This window comes from Lactuca virosa, chromosome 9, assembly GCF_052849685.1.
Source record: "Lactuca virosa cultivar CGN04683 chromosome 9, Lactuca_virosa_CGN04683_v6, whole genome shotgun sequence".
Lineage (NCBI taxonomy): Eukaryota > Viridiplantae > Streptophyta > Magnoliopsida > Asterales > Asteraceae > Lactuca > Lactuca virosa.
The window spans coordinates 112,162,715-112,177,879 of record NC_136434.1 but is presented as its reverse complement, the minus strand read 5'-3'; the positions used below and the strand labels follow the sequence as shown (position 1 = coordinate 112,177,879).

The following is a 15,165-nucleotide window of genomic DNA, read 5'->3' as shown; positions in this document are numbered from 1 at the left end:
ATACATACACATAGCACACAAGATCCTCCGGTCTATACATAGATACCACTCTAGGTAATGTATAGTGAGAAGACTCACCTCGGGTAACTCGGTAAATCTCGAACTCGGTAATATCTGGTCTAGCCCCCGCCTAATCACATGGAATAAGCACTCTAATCAATATAACCCTCCAAGCTAGACTAATCCCTCTTTTAGTACTCTCAGAAGGGTAAAAGACCATTTTACCCCTCTCATGGCTCAAAGACCCTAACATTGACCCAACCCTAAAAGTCAATCAAAAGTCAACGGTCAAACTTGACCAGACTCGTCGAGTGCACAAGAGTGACTCGGCGAGTACATGCATGTCCTCTTCGCCTCTGGTCCTCACTGACTCGCTGAGTCAACCCAACACTCAACGGGTCGACACAGGTCGCGAGTCGCGGGGCAACCCGACTCGACTCGTCGAGTCCCTTATGGGCTCGACGAGTTCCTCCCATGAAAACACTAAAAAGATCTTTTGAGGTCAGATCTGCTTCACCAACCAGTAGATCCAACCTTCTAACACTCGAAAGTCACGTAAAGGTTCAAACTTTACGTTCATGCAATGCTTATAAGACCAAAAATGGAGAAATAACCTTTAAAATGGGGTTCTACTCTCAAGGCTCACATGAAACCTCATAAAGCTGGAAGCTTGGGACCTTTTGGACCTCTCAAGGTTCAGATCTATCATCTCTACCCAAAGGGACCTCATATACTTCACAATCTAACTCAAAATTGTGCAAAGGAAACCCTAGATTCAAGGAATCTATCAAATACACGAAATGGGAAGGATTGTACCTCAAAACGTGAATCTCGGTGTGAACAATACAGATCCAAGCTCAACAATCGATCTAGCTTGGATTTCTCCACTCCTTCTTGCAAGATCACACCAAAAGATGAAGATTTAGCCTCCAAAATGCTCTCTAAGCTCTCTTTGCTCTCTAGGGTTTTCACAGGGGAGTAGTGGCTGCAAATGACGGCCATAAGGGCCTTTAAATAGGGCTTAGGCCCTGAGATTTAGGGTTTCACTTTACAGCGCGGACTCGCCGAGTCCACACATCGACTCGTCAAGTCCGATCATTAAACCAGACTAGAATTCGCGATCCTACTCGGCGAGTCTGAGCGCCTACTCGCCGAGTCCCTCCCTAAACTCAAGATAAATGCTTAAAATAAGATACCTGGGAATCCGGATGTTAGAAGATGCACATTCAAAGAAAAGTCCAAAGAGAAAAAAAGGAAAAGTAGAACATGAAAATGATAAAATCAAAACAATGGAGGGGAAGGTCAGAAAAATAAGCAAGGACAATCTAGAAGGTTATAGAAGACTTGCAACTAGGATGACTCCTGGAAGGATAAGTTCAGCTGTGAAAGTAATGTCACCCACACAGAAAAATGGGATTGTGTCAATGGGATTTGGTTCACTTCTTCATATTGACATAGACACTACTCCGGGTTTACTTAACTACTATCTGTTAGATCACTATGATCCAGATAGTAGCTGTCTAGTTCTGGAAAATATGGTCATAACAATTACGAAAGACACAGTGCATGACATATTGGGTTTACCAAATATGGGGGAAGACTTTTTGAGCTTGAGTAGTTGTGATAAAGATAATGAAGTTCTGCAAGAATGGAAAGGCCAATATGATAAAAAAAGGGTTCAATGGAGAAGAATACCTGAAAAGGATCAAAAACACAAAGCAAGACAGTCTTATGTTTAGGCTGAATTTCCTGACCCTTTTCATTAACACATTTGCTTAATCAACTTTGAGTGGTACCAATCAAATTAATGTTGTGAATAAGTTGGTCTTGGTAAAAGACTTCTCTAAAATTGATTGGTGCAAGTATATTCTTGATTGTTTGGTAAGCAGAAAACAACTGTGGAGAATAGATGATAAGACATGCTATTACAGTGGACCTATACTCGTTTTGACGGTAATATTGTTGTCTATATTAAATATTTACTTTACTTTACAACAGGAATATGTATAATGAATTAATTAATGAATTTTAATCTTTTTGATGTAGCCGGTGTATGTATATAGTATGAAGTTCACAGGTTTGAAGATAGTGAAAAGGTTACCGTTTATTAGAAATGTTACGGGTGCTTTACTTGAAAAAATAGAGAAGTTGGAGATTAGTGCTGGTGGGTTTGGTAGGCAGTTACCGGAAAACTTTGAAGATATTGGTGATGATGATGGAATGGTTGATGAAGATGAGATGTTGGACGAGATGATGAGGGATTATGGTGACGAGGAGGTAAGCTATAAATTCACTAAGAATATGGAAAAATATTTCTTTCAGAATTGTAAAAAATGATAAGTTAATATGAAACATAAACGCATATGTGGCTGATTTAAATTGTATGATTTGATTTATAGTTATTGATTTATTTGGAAAGTGGAACATTAATGGTTTTATAATATTAATCATGATATGTTAATATAAAACTTACAGGCATACGTGGCTGTTATCGAGCATAGCTATGGAGTAATATTGTCCGAAAAGAAGAATATTGAAAAAGCTCTAAAACATGGAATTGAGAAATTCCCAGACATCATGATCTTGAAGGAGTGGTGTGAAAAAAATGAAAAATTGTTCAAAGAAGTGAATAATGCAGAGACTGGAGGAATGAAATATAAAGAAGCTAGTTTTGATGGTCATAGTAACAAAGGAGAGGCGGATGGCGGAAAAGAAGCAAAATTCTCTCCAGTTAGAGGATTGGTAGTTCATGGGGAAAATAAGGATGATGGTGGAGGTTTCAGTACACCTAATATGGATAAGGTAGATAATACAGATAATCTAACCTGTTCACAATTCTTGGAGAATCCTGAAGTGTTGGCAACAACAATTAAAATGACAGATGAGGCTGTGTTGGAAAGTTATAAAAAAGAAAAAAAAAGGAAATAAAATCTTGGAAACATTTGAGGTATGTGAGGAAGATGATGACAATGGAAAAAGGGGGAAAAGAGATCAAAAGGTACCTGTATATGGAAAATCACATTTTGTTGAAAGGATTGTTAGAATGAGTGACAAGGTGAAGAAGGATGAAATGTCGTTATCAATTCAGTTTTTGCATCAAAAAGAGATTATGGGTAAGTTAAATAATACAATTTAGTGGTTTGCTTTTAAAATGTGGTGTTATAACATTGATCACTTTATAATTGTCGAGCAGGGAAGAAATATGGAACATTGGGAGCGGGCATGTGTTGCATCAAGGATTCGCATATCATTTTAAAAGCAACACGTTTATTCATGCGATAATCATTGACTGTTGGTCATCATTACTCAACAGAATGGAGGAACTAAGGGATGTATGATCAGTTTCTAGAGTTTTCTTTGACACAAATTTTTTGGTAAGTTTTTAAATTAAATTTAGTTCCAGTCCAATAATATGTGTTTTATTGATTGGTTTATTAATGTGTACAGGCAGACGAGATACTGGGTGGATCATTGTCACCTGAAAGAACTCAAAAATTATTTGATTCGATGTTGAAACTCCACCTTAAAAGTCTACCAAAACAGGAAAAGCTGAAGGATATTGGACTGGTGATTTAATTAAACATTGTTTTTTATCAATTACAACCCTAACATACAAACCTATCTTATTGGACTACTATGTGTTTTGTAACAGGTTTTCTTCCCAATAGTTGATAAAAGCAAATATTATCTGATATGCTTTGATCTAAGGGTTCCAACATACTACATTATAGACCATGTGACCCGAAATGGTTATGTTGAGGAAATCTATGGAATAAAACCCGTTCATGTGGTATGTTGAAGCTTTGTTTTTTGAAAGATTTAAAATACATGAATTTATGATTGAATTGTAAAATGATTGTATTATATCGCAGAAAAAGTTGCTTGGGAACTATTTAAAAACAGAGAATTACCAAAAGTCAACAGCTTTCAACAAGATTAAAGCTCGTGTCATGAAAATGACATGGAAAGTAGAGAAAGAAGGATCAGACTGTGGAGTATATCTTATGAGGCATATGGAGTCATATATGGGGGAAAATGAAGGGCGTTGGGATTGCGGTTTTACAAGAAAAAAACAGAGTGATTTACTTGCATTAAATAATCTACGAATCAAATACATGGCAAAGCTTATGAAATCGGAGTACAACAAACATAAAAGTATGTTGGAGAAAGATGCAGAAGCGTATGAGAGGCTCGATCCATTGCAGATATTGGCTATGATGAATGAAGTGAAGGAAATCAGGGAGAAGCAGAAACGTGGAAGGCGTCGATTTTAAGATGGGGTAAGAGTTTATCATGGTAGGATGGTTTTAGGGAACTTGTTATGTTGTTTTATTTTGGTCTAGTATTGTGTGTTTTGGGGTAAGAGTTTATCATGGTAGGATGGTTTATGGTGTAAGACTTTTGGTAACATGGTTTGTTTTGGTCTAAGTATTTTGCTTGGGGAAAAATGTTGATGTGTTTTATTATGTTCTATAATTGTTTGTTTTTGAGAAATTGTTGAATTTGAATGATGTTTGTTCTAGTAGTTTTTTTTTGGAAATCATTAGTATTTGATTGATGTTGGAATGTGTAAATGGATATGAAAGTTATGAAAATATGCAATGTGTTGAAAGATGGTTTGTAATGTACAGGTAAGTTTTGTTATTAAAGAATGTAATTATGATATGCATTTGTTGTGGTAGTTTGGTACAAGTTAGTGTAGACATTAATGGTGTATGTAAATTGTTTTAAGTATATTTACATGACATTCTGATAGAATGTTTCTGCTTGATTACAAGTGGTAGAATGTATGAAGATTATGATTTTCCATGTTTGTTTCAATGTTAAATGTTTGATAGGATACAAAATAATAATGTGTAAGAATTGTCAGAATTGTCTGTGTATGTGTCTACACTATACTTATTAGCATTCTGGTAGAATTTGATCCCAATAATTAAAATTCTAATAGATTAATTGTAAGAATTGTTAGAATTGTCTGTGTATGTGTCTACATTATACTTATTAGCATTCTGGAAGAATTCTATGAGAAGAAAATCAATTCTAATAGAATCATAACTTATGTTATGAGAAGAAGAATATAATAACTTATGTTACAATTGGTAAAGTGTAACAAAATAAGTTGTTGAAAGATGGTTTGTAATGCACATGTAAGTTTTGTTTTTCAATAATATTATGTGTATAAGATATTATGATAGAATATATGTGCTGTTTTACAAGTGGTAGAATGTATGAACATTATGATTTTCCATGTTTGTTTCAATGTTATATTTCAGATAGGATACACATTAATCGTGATAGAATGTATGAAGATTATGTTGTTACAAGTTAGGATAGTCATTAATGGTAGATAAGAATTGTTACAAATTATGCAAAAGTGTATTACACTATATGACAATTTTATTAAAGACTATGAAATTTGTAAGCATTAAAATAAATAAAGATGAAACAAAAAAGTTTTACTGTAATATAATATTAAAAGAAAAACTACATGAAAAGCATACTACTTAGACACGTTTTTTAAGAGGACAATTTCGTTTATCATGGTTAGCCATCTGTTTACATAAAGCACACTTTCGCTTAGGCTTCGAACAAACTTTTTCCAACATTTCTTTTTTTGATTTTAATCTCTTACCACGACTGCCAGTTCCCTTATTACGAATATCTGATGGATTGTCAATATCGGGAGCATCATTAGTTAATTCTACGCCTATAATATGGTTGTAGAATGATTCTCTTGATGGCATCTCAGGGGCTGGACAATCATCTACAAATTTTTTCTTCAGCTTATTCAACTCTTCAAGGTATGACTTTAACTTCGATGCATCATGGCTTAAAAATGAAACACAACGATCTACGTTTGAAAAAAATTCAATCGCCGTCATGTCAGAGTTAAAGTCTAGGAAAGAATTAGAAAAACGCCTTTAAGCAACTCTGTTGGAACAACATCCCGACGCCACCGTCTCATAATGTATTCTTCAGGAATCTGTTCAATACTATAGTACATAAAAACACAAAATATGTGCCTACACAAAATACCGACATGTTCAAAATGCATGCAGGTACATTTGTATGAACCATCTATTGTTGAGTGTGTAACCTGGAATATGTATGATAAAATATGAGTTTCAGTAATAAAGTATTGTTGTGTGATTAAGAAAAATTATGCATTGTTAAAGTAATAACGTACGATGTATTGGGTATCCTCTGTAAGACGATCGTAATGGTATTCCTCAAGTTTGTCATCAACAACAGGACTTGATGGTTGCCTTGTTGTTATGTTCTTTTGCTTCTCCAAAACAATAATAGTGTCAACACCATTATTAGAAGTAACACTCATTTGGAAACAAGTGTTATCAGAATCTGATATCTCTTTCTGCACCTGATAAAAATTTTTACGAGTGTAAACCTTTGAAGCATGTGGTTCAATTGGACTAGATGTGATGAATCTAGGAAGTATTGTAGCAGTGTTAAAGTCGTTGACAACTTGATTACGCCTTTGTCGTTCCGTAACACCCTCAAATGTCATCATAAACATTAAGAGATAAGAACCAGTAAGGGTATTGTTCTGAAACGACCAATTTTGACCTTTCGACAATGATGTAGTTCTCATAAGACCAGACATCGGTATGTCCTTGAAAAATGCAGGTACCCAACGTCTACGCAACCCATACATCTCTTGCAACCACTTGTTATTTGAAATGTTAAACTCATTTAAACAAGATTTCCATTCCTTTTTAAAATCATATGGTTCCAGCTTAGAATTCCAAATTATAGAGTGAAAACGCTTGCGAAAGGCTGAGTTTGTGGCTAGTTGTGATGTTATCTGAAAAAAAATATATATGTTAGTATAAAATATATAATTGTGCTGCACAAGGAATGAAGGGTATGAATGTTGTAAACTATAAATTCTAACAGAATTTCTGTAAAAATTCTAACAGAATGTATCTTAAATTCTAGCAGAAGTCGGTTTTGAATTGTAGTTGTGGCATAGATTTTGTTCTGAAATAGTTAATTTCTGATTGAACAATATGTGCAAACAAGGTAAACATAGTGAGTTTGGGTTGAATATAAAAAAAATATTTACCTTGTTTGGAAGTTTTTTTGTAATATGCCACATACAAAACCTATGTGCTGACATTGGAAATACTTCATTAACAGCCTTGTTTAAAGCTGGATCTTGATCTGTAAGAACAAGCATAGGTTGTTTTTTGAATGCTTTCAAAAATGCTCTAAGCAGCCAAGAGTAAGAACTAGCATCTTCTCTACTCAAAAGTCCATCACCAAAAGTCACACATTTCTTATGATTATCTATCCCAGTGAAAGGTACGAAAACCATATCATATCTGTTTAAAAATATAAAACTTGGTAAGCGTTATTGGAAGCAAGAAAAATTATGTGAAAACATTGCAAAATTTAAAAATACTTATTCATGCTGAATGTGGCATCCAGAGAAACAACATCTCCAAAAGCATTGTAGTTGTACTTTGCAGTTTCGTCAGCCCAAAAAATCGAATTCAATTTTTTCTCAACAACTCCAAAATCAAAAGAAAAACTTGGGATATTTTTTTTCCTTTCCAGCATCTTCACTACAAGGAATTTTGCATCCCTGACACCTATGTAAGAATTGAGATTTCTCGTACTGTTCTTGAAATCAGAAACCAACCCACCTCGAATGTCAGAACCACCCTGAAGTCCGGAATACAATCTATGTGCTCTTGAGGCACCAATATTTTGCTTTGACAAGTTATGAATAAAGATCTCCTGTGAATAATCAAGTTTCCTCTTTGTACGAGACAAAAACATATTGTCCTTACCAAACAACTTATGATTATGTTGTTCGACAAATTCAGCAACATTATATTTATTAGTACCATGTACTAGAATAACAACAATTTTCGCTTTGCATTCGCACCTAAATGAGTCTTTCCTTCTCTGAATCTTATTATGTTGAGGGTCCAAAGTATCCACTTTAGCGGTTGGTGGTTTACCTTTCCGACTGCATAGCAAATGTCGTTGTGTGGTAATGCCGGATTCGGTTGTTCTAAATGGTCCAAGCCTGACATCAAAGCCTGCTAATGATGCATAATTGTAATACATTGATAATGCTGTTGTATATGAATCAAAAATTGAATTGATTTTAGGTTTGATGTTGTCTGAAACAACAGGAATCCAATACAATGATCCACCAGGAGAAACATAATCATGTGTAACATGAGATTGTTCTGCATAAAAGAAAAATTAAAAAAGTAGCAAAGAATTAATCTAGTTTATTAAACTTTTTTTTTCATATACTAACCTTTCTGAAAATCAATGTTATCATCGTCTATAGTATAATCTGCCTCATTATCATTGAACTCGAATTCCTTTTCTGCATCTTTTAATAAGAGTATGTGTAATGGATACATAAATATATATAAAAACGAAAAAAATACTTAAAATACATCACCTGGGTTATGATTACTAGAATCACCGAAATGATATTTGGAATTGTCATATATGTGATCTTGAATGTGTTCTAATGGATCCTCATCTTTGCAAGTGCAAGTTACGCCATATCACAAAAAACAATATAAAATTTCAACATTATTATTATACAAATTAACAAATATAAAAAACTTATAAAGTAAATTCACCTAAATTTAGATTGCTACTCTCAGATAATTGAAAGTCGACATTATGTAAAGAATCATGATCCCGTAACACGAAATCTTCATACTCATTAGGATATTCATGTTGATCATGAATATGATCGTCACCAGCTGATACTGTATCATCCATAAGATAAGTAACAGCACGATTGAACACCAGTTGATTGGGGAAAGCAAAATAAATTCAATATTACAAACTTTGAGCCAATTCAGTATATATTAAAAAAGGAGAAACCGTGTAATTGATATGTAACTAAAAATGCGTGATATCTGTATTCATTGTTATCAAATATTTGGTTTTTTAAAATTTTTAGAAAGATTGTAAGGATAATAATCAACACAAAATCGTATTATTCATCATGATATTGTAAATATTTGACATATTCAAATTCCAAATATAATAAATTGCATAGATATGACTTCAACACATCCTGCATTTTAAATTAGACTTTTAATAAATTAATTCTGCAAACTTTAAAAAAAAATTTATTGAAATTACAAATGATTTCTGGTTTGTTATGGCATAAACGCGTATACTAAGAAATCAATTAATATATAAAAAAAAGTGTTATTCTGTGAGAAAATTTCAAACAAGATCTACAGTAAATTTATTTTTCACACATTTGTTCTGTATATTCTCGTACAACTTAACATAGACATACTTATACCACGATATCATGATACCACAATCTTATTCTGTAAAAATATATGTGATAATAATAACAGTAAATTTATTTTGCTCATGTTTGATCTGTATATTGTAATACAAATTAGCATTCTGGTAGAATTTGATCCCAAGAATTCTAACGGAATCTTAAAACGAATTTAGATGCTTATTATTCTTTAAGAATAATAAGCATTGTGTTTTTGTTTTTTATGTATATTGTAATCAACAGTTACATTCTACTACTGTTGATAATAAGAATTGTGTTTTTGTTTGTTCTGTACGAATAATTTTATTATGAATTTTATATCAAACATTCTAACAGAATGTGTACATATAACATTAAGTATAACACAATTTACGAAGAACTGTTTTATCCAGAAATATTAGAACAACAATACATTTACAACAACATCTCTGTAGTCATATGATAAATAAGAAAATTATGGAATTTTAATCAAACTCAAAATGAAAATTATTAATATTAATTGAATGAAAACATAAACTTACAAGGAGAAACCCCTATAATTCATGAATCCATATCATTATTATACTGAAATAAACCTCCATAAAATCCGATAAGACTAAATTGAAAACATTATTCAGATCATAAAATATGTTGACGAAGTAAACATCTACTCTCTATTGACCCTTGTTTGAGGACAGTTCCTCCTGTCATGACCAACACCAAAACAAATCCCACATCTTCTTATTTTCTTCCGATCTTGATGCACTTGGCATTGATTGACATTCCGATCATTGTTATCAGAAAAGTCCTTCTTATTGTTATCAATATTATCTTTGTTCTGAAAAACACAACAATAAAATTCAAAAAATGAATTTCATCACTGAAATATCGTAAAGAACAAATATGATATGAATCTGATAAATGATTATTCTGAACTATGAATATAAAAAAATTTATATGCATATGATAAACGATACTTCAACACTATAAAAAAAAACTTCCATGAACAACATACCTCCATTAACGAAATATCAGAATAAGAAAATTGCTCTGAAGATGATGAACTGTTAATCTGCAATAGATTAAAACGTATACGATAGATATATATATATGTTATATTCGTTGATAAAATGCATATTTAATAGCCTGATATTTAGGAATTTGATTGATATCAATCAAAATTTAATTAACTGGGAAAATATAAATTATATTGGAAGATTACATTAATACCCTTTAAGAATAATTGGTATACATTTGTCCATACAATAACACAATAATTAGTTTAAACAAATGAACCTATCTCTCTCTCTCTCTCTCTCTCTCTGTATATATATATATATATATATATATATATATATATATATATATATATATATATATATATATATATATATATATATATATATATATATATATATATATATATATATATATATATATATACACGTTTTGGTTTTATGGAAAACAAAAAACCCTAAAAATCATAAAAATGCATAAAAAAATACTTAGAGATCACAAAAAAAAATTTTAAACTTTTTTTATGAAAAATCGCAGCTTTTTCTTAAAATTCGCTGAAAAAAAAAATAAAAAATCATTTTTTTTTGTAAAAAAAAAAATTCAAATTTTTTTTTCAGCGGATTTGTATAGAAATTTTTTCAAAAAAAAATTCAAAAAATTTTTTTGTGATTTCTAAGTATTTTTTTATGCATTTTTATGATTTTTAGGGTTTTTTTAGGATTTTTTTGTTTTCCAAATAACCCTTCCCTATATATATATATATATATATATATATATATATATATATATATATATATATATATATATATATATACCTTAAAAAACATTTAGCATGTTCTGCTGAATCTTAAGAGGTACAAGACCTTATGCAATATTTACAATAAGTTTTTGCATTCGAAAAAATCAGATCTTATTCGGCTATTGAAAAAGTCAAAAAAAACATAATACCCAAGTCACCTACGTTCTCGGTCAATGACAGTTGTTCCTATCAACATCCCTCAATCTCGATTTTATTCAAAATTTGAATTTGAGTTAAGCTCTCTTCAACAATCTATTTAAAAACCCTAGCACCCATTTCAACTTTCATTGCCTTGCCTCCTTTTCTTTCTCTCTCCCGTCATCCACGTTTTCTCTCTAAATCTAGGGCAAGGGAAAGAGCAACGACAAACCTTACATCCTAGAGCTTCCTCGGTAAGTTGATGTCCCTTCCCTGTTTCCGTTCATGTATGTGTGTGAGTTTCTTTTGATCGGTTTGAGTTTTGGGTCTATTACTAATAAATTATGGTCGATGATGTTATTTCCACCTACAGAACCGACACAAAGACCACCATATTTGGTATTTTTTAGGTTTTTTGAAGACTATCTTCTACCACCACCGGTCCGTTTCTAAGGAAGAACAACAACCAACGCCAGTTGCCGCCATCGTCACTATTAAAGTCTTCCAGCCATCAGTTCTAGGTAACAACAAAAAAATCTCACCCTTTCTCCTTTCCTACTCTTATTTCCCAACTCAAAAACTTTGTTTTGGTTACTCAACCTGAAATCGATCGTCTTTTTTTTGTCATTGCGTCCGAACAACCACCCGTATCTCCGACAATGAACCCCCTACCAGGATCCCAACTTGAACTTGGAGCCTTGAATTTGGAGGAGGTAAAAGAGATTAGATATTGACGCAACAGAGGGTGAGGATACACGAGAGAAATAAGAAATTGTTACCTTCAGGCATCATTAATCCATTGTTTTCTCTTCCACATAACGTTCTCATTCCCACCGCCTTGCCCTTATTTCTATCGCTTCCCAATTTGTCACCACACTGCTCTCTCTATCTGTATCTCCTCTCAATTGGCGATTTCAACTCTCTTAGAAATACTTACACAACAGTTCCAATATGTTTTTCTCCACCTGTTGTGCCTCCATCTCTTGAAGATGAAGTCGCCACTGCTTTGATTTTATGATAGATAGAGGTCGGTTGCGAAATTAATTTTCTTTTTTCACTTCTGGTTCTAGGTATTTCGTTTTTTCTCCAACACGCTTCTACAATGCAATGAAATTGATTTCTTTGTTTGCTTCTGGCTATGTATTTCGTTTGTTCATCAGAGTTCCAATTTGATGGAATTCATTTTCGTGATGGCCAGATGAAAAACGAAACAGGTGGTATTGAACAAAGCTAAGAGGGTTACCGATGTTTCATTTTTGCTTGATGATGGCACAGGTCACGTAGACTGCAAATAGATGGTATTGCAATTTTCTTATGCTCTGTTGCTTATATTTCTCTCTTATTCTGTGTTTTTTCCAATATAATTTAGGTGGTTGTGATGTTTTAGGGTATATGAACCATTACACAAATTGCTTCGATTCAGACTTCCTTTCAGGTTACAAAAGTAAGTTCTTCACTCCATATATAATCAAATCCTTACATGGTGACATAACAAAAAACATGAAGGTCACTTTGAGCAAAGAAAAACTTCTTAGAAATCCTCAAATCAAGCTTTTTCAGGCCTTATGGTGTTTTAGATTGTTGTTTTTTCTTTTCTTATAAACAAAAAATTTTGATTTTTATGGCATAAAGACTTTAAAAGAGATAGCTTTGTTATTTGTTTTATGTAATTTACTTTGCTGGAAGTTGAAAACAGGGGTAAAAGAGTAATTATTTACTAGGCCTGATTGAATTTGGGATTTAATGGTTTTGCAGAGGCCATGGAGTTCCTGCTTCTTTTCGAAGACATGGATTTATGTTGTGAAAGAATTTCCACTTTTGGGTGAGTATTCATCATTACATTTTCATAGATGGGATGTTGGTCAGAATGGTGTCATTTATTCTATGAATACCATTCTTTTATCATTCCATTACATTCCATTTTCATAAAAACTGCAACATATCATTTCTTGGAAAGATATTTATGTTGCTTAACGGTGTTAATAAAAGAGGTTGTTACTATTTTCAGTTATTATTGGTTATATCTTTCATATTTTATTTATTAATAATTTTCATTTTTTTTCTCTATATATATTCTACTTCTACATCATATTACTGTACATGTCAATGATTTGGACACTAAGGGTGTTGAAATTTTTTTCATCCATCAGAAATCAGGTGGTAGCAACAGGAAACACAAGGGATAAAATAATCGCTTTTGTGTTAAGAGCATGTTTTATTAGACAACCAAATGAAAGTTCATCATATACCGGTGTGTGCACTAAAAGAGAACTACAAAAAAAAATTTGCAAGGATGTGAGTGTGAATTTTGTTGTAATGACAAATCAGGTAAAATATAGTCTGGCACATAACTATCTATGAGGTATTATAGATTACTGATCAATTTGGTTAAAACATTACCATCATTCATTGTTGCTTGGGATATAGGAAAGATGAACACTTGAAGATTGATGATGTTGGTGATCTACTCGAGGCCTTAGATTTAGTTATGTTGACACTAATCCCAAGACAACAGTGACAAAAACAAAAAATTATAACCATGCGGTTCTAGATGCCCCTCTCCAATCCACTAAAAATTTCAAGCAATGGTAAAAAAAAAACTTCTTGTAGCTGCGTTTTCGTCAATATAAATTAAAATTGTTACTCCATTCTTGATGTTCCCATACTCTGACTCTGTTTACTTAAAATTGTAAAAAATATCAAGTAGTTTTTATGATATCTGGAGTGTAGAGACAGGGTGGTCTTTGTCTCTTTGTGAGTTTTTCATCAGGTAAGAATGAACATACATTATATATATTTATTATTTAATTGCTTATTAATTGTTGATAAACTCAAAAAAGCATAACTTATGTACTGTTATATTGTTTTTTTCTTTTATGATCTTTATTATTTAGTATTTACATGTTACTATGGTCATTTAGGTTTTTGGTTCTATTACTAAACCAGGTAAAAATTCTCTCATTTTCTTCTTTTTGGATATAACAACTTTATTTTTGGTTTTTGGTTCTTGCAAAAGGTGTTATTTTAACTTCTTTGAAGATTTGATGGTGTGATTTGGTTCATCAAATGCACGTTATTCCTGCAGATGAGAAACTTTTTCTTACTTTCACCATTTACCAATTGTAGGTTAATCACATTGTCTTTTTTAATTCAATTTTTTTTGTTTGTATATTAACTTCACTTTTTTTATGATTTTTCAGCTAGGACATGGTTGGGGTCAGGCTACAGATGAAGAACTTAAATGCTTGAACAAAAAGGTTTGAAATCTATCTTATGTATTTGAATATATTTTTTCACTCTAATGTTCATTTTATATAATATTTACTAGGAAAAGATGCAAATTGCGAAAAAAGAATATTAGAAATTATGTAGAAAATATCATTCTACAATTAGAAAATGGGATTTCTGCATATTTTCCAAAAAAAAAGGCAAAAGATTTTTAGAAAATATGCAGAAAATAACATCGTACTTTTAGAAAATTGGATTTTCTGCTTATTTTTCAGAAAAAAAAACAAAAACTAAAAAAAAACATAGAAAACATTTATAAAATAACATTATACTTTTGGAAAAATTAGATTTTCTGCATATTTTCTGAAAAAAAAAATGAAAACTAACGAAAAAACTTTTAGAAAACATGCCGAAAATAACATGGTATTTTCAGAAAAAGAGGATTTTTAGCAGTTTTTTAGAAATGAAAATTACGAAAACAACTTTAAAAGATAACACTGGACTCCAAAAAATTAGGTTTTCTGCATATTTTCCTTACGAAAGAAAAATTAGCAAGAAAATAGCCTTGTAATGTAACAAGAACAGATTTTCTATATCTTTTCTAAGTATTTCTCAGAAAAAAAAAAACAAAACATAACAATAAACTTTAGAAAATAAGTAGAAAATAGTATTGTTGATAGGATCTTTGTTGGTGCTATGATTG

The 15,165-nt window shown here is 31.9% G+C and overlaps 1 protein-coding gene across 1 annotated transcript; it reads right to left on the bottom strand.

Annotated features, from left to right (window-relative positions):
- Positions 1-6,160: 6,160 nt before the first annotated feature.
- On the bottom strand, positions 6,161-11,720 carry LOC145139671 (protein FAR1-RELATED SEQUENCE 5-like). The gene is made up of 10 exons (XM_079073413.1): positions 11,706-11,720; positions 10,296-10,352; positions 9,963-10,118; positions 9,823-9,834; positions 9,675-9,729; positions 8,634-8,765; positions 8,297-8,368; positions 7,424-8,222; positions 7,085-7,343; positions 6,161-6,823 (listed from the first exon to the last, which is right to left on the bottom strand). Exons 1-10 carry the CDS (start codon positions 11,718-11,720, stop codon positions 6,161-6,163), a joined length of 2,220 nt encoding a protein of 739 aa, XP_078929539.1.
- Positions 11,721-15,165: the final 3,445 nt, after the last annotated feature.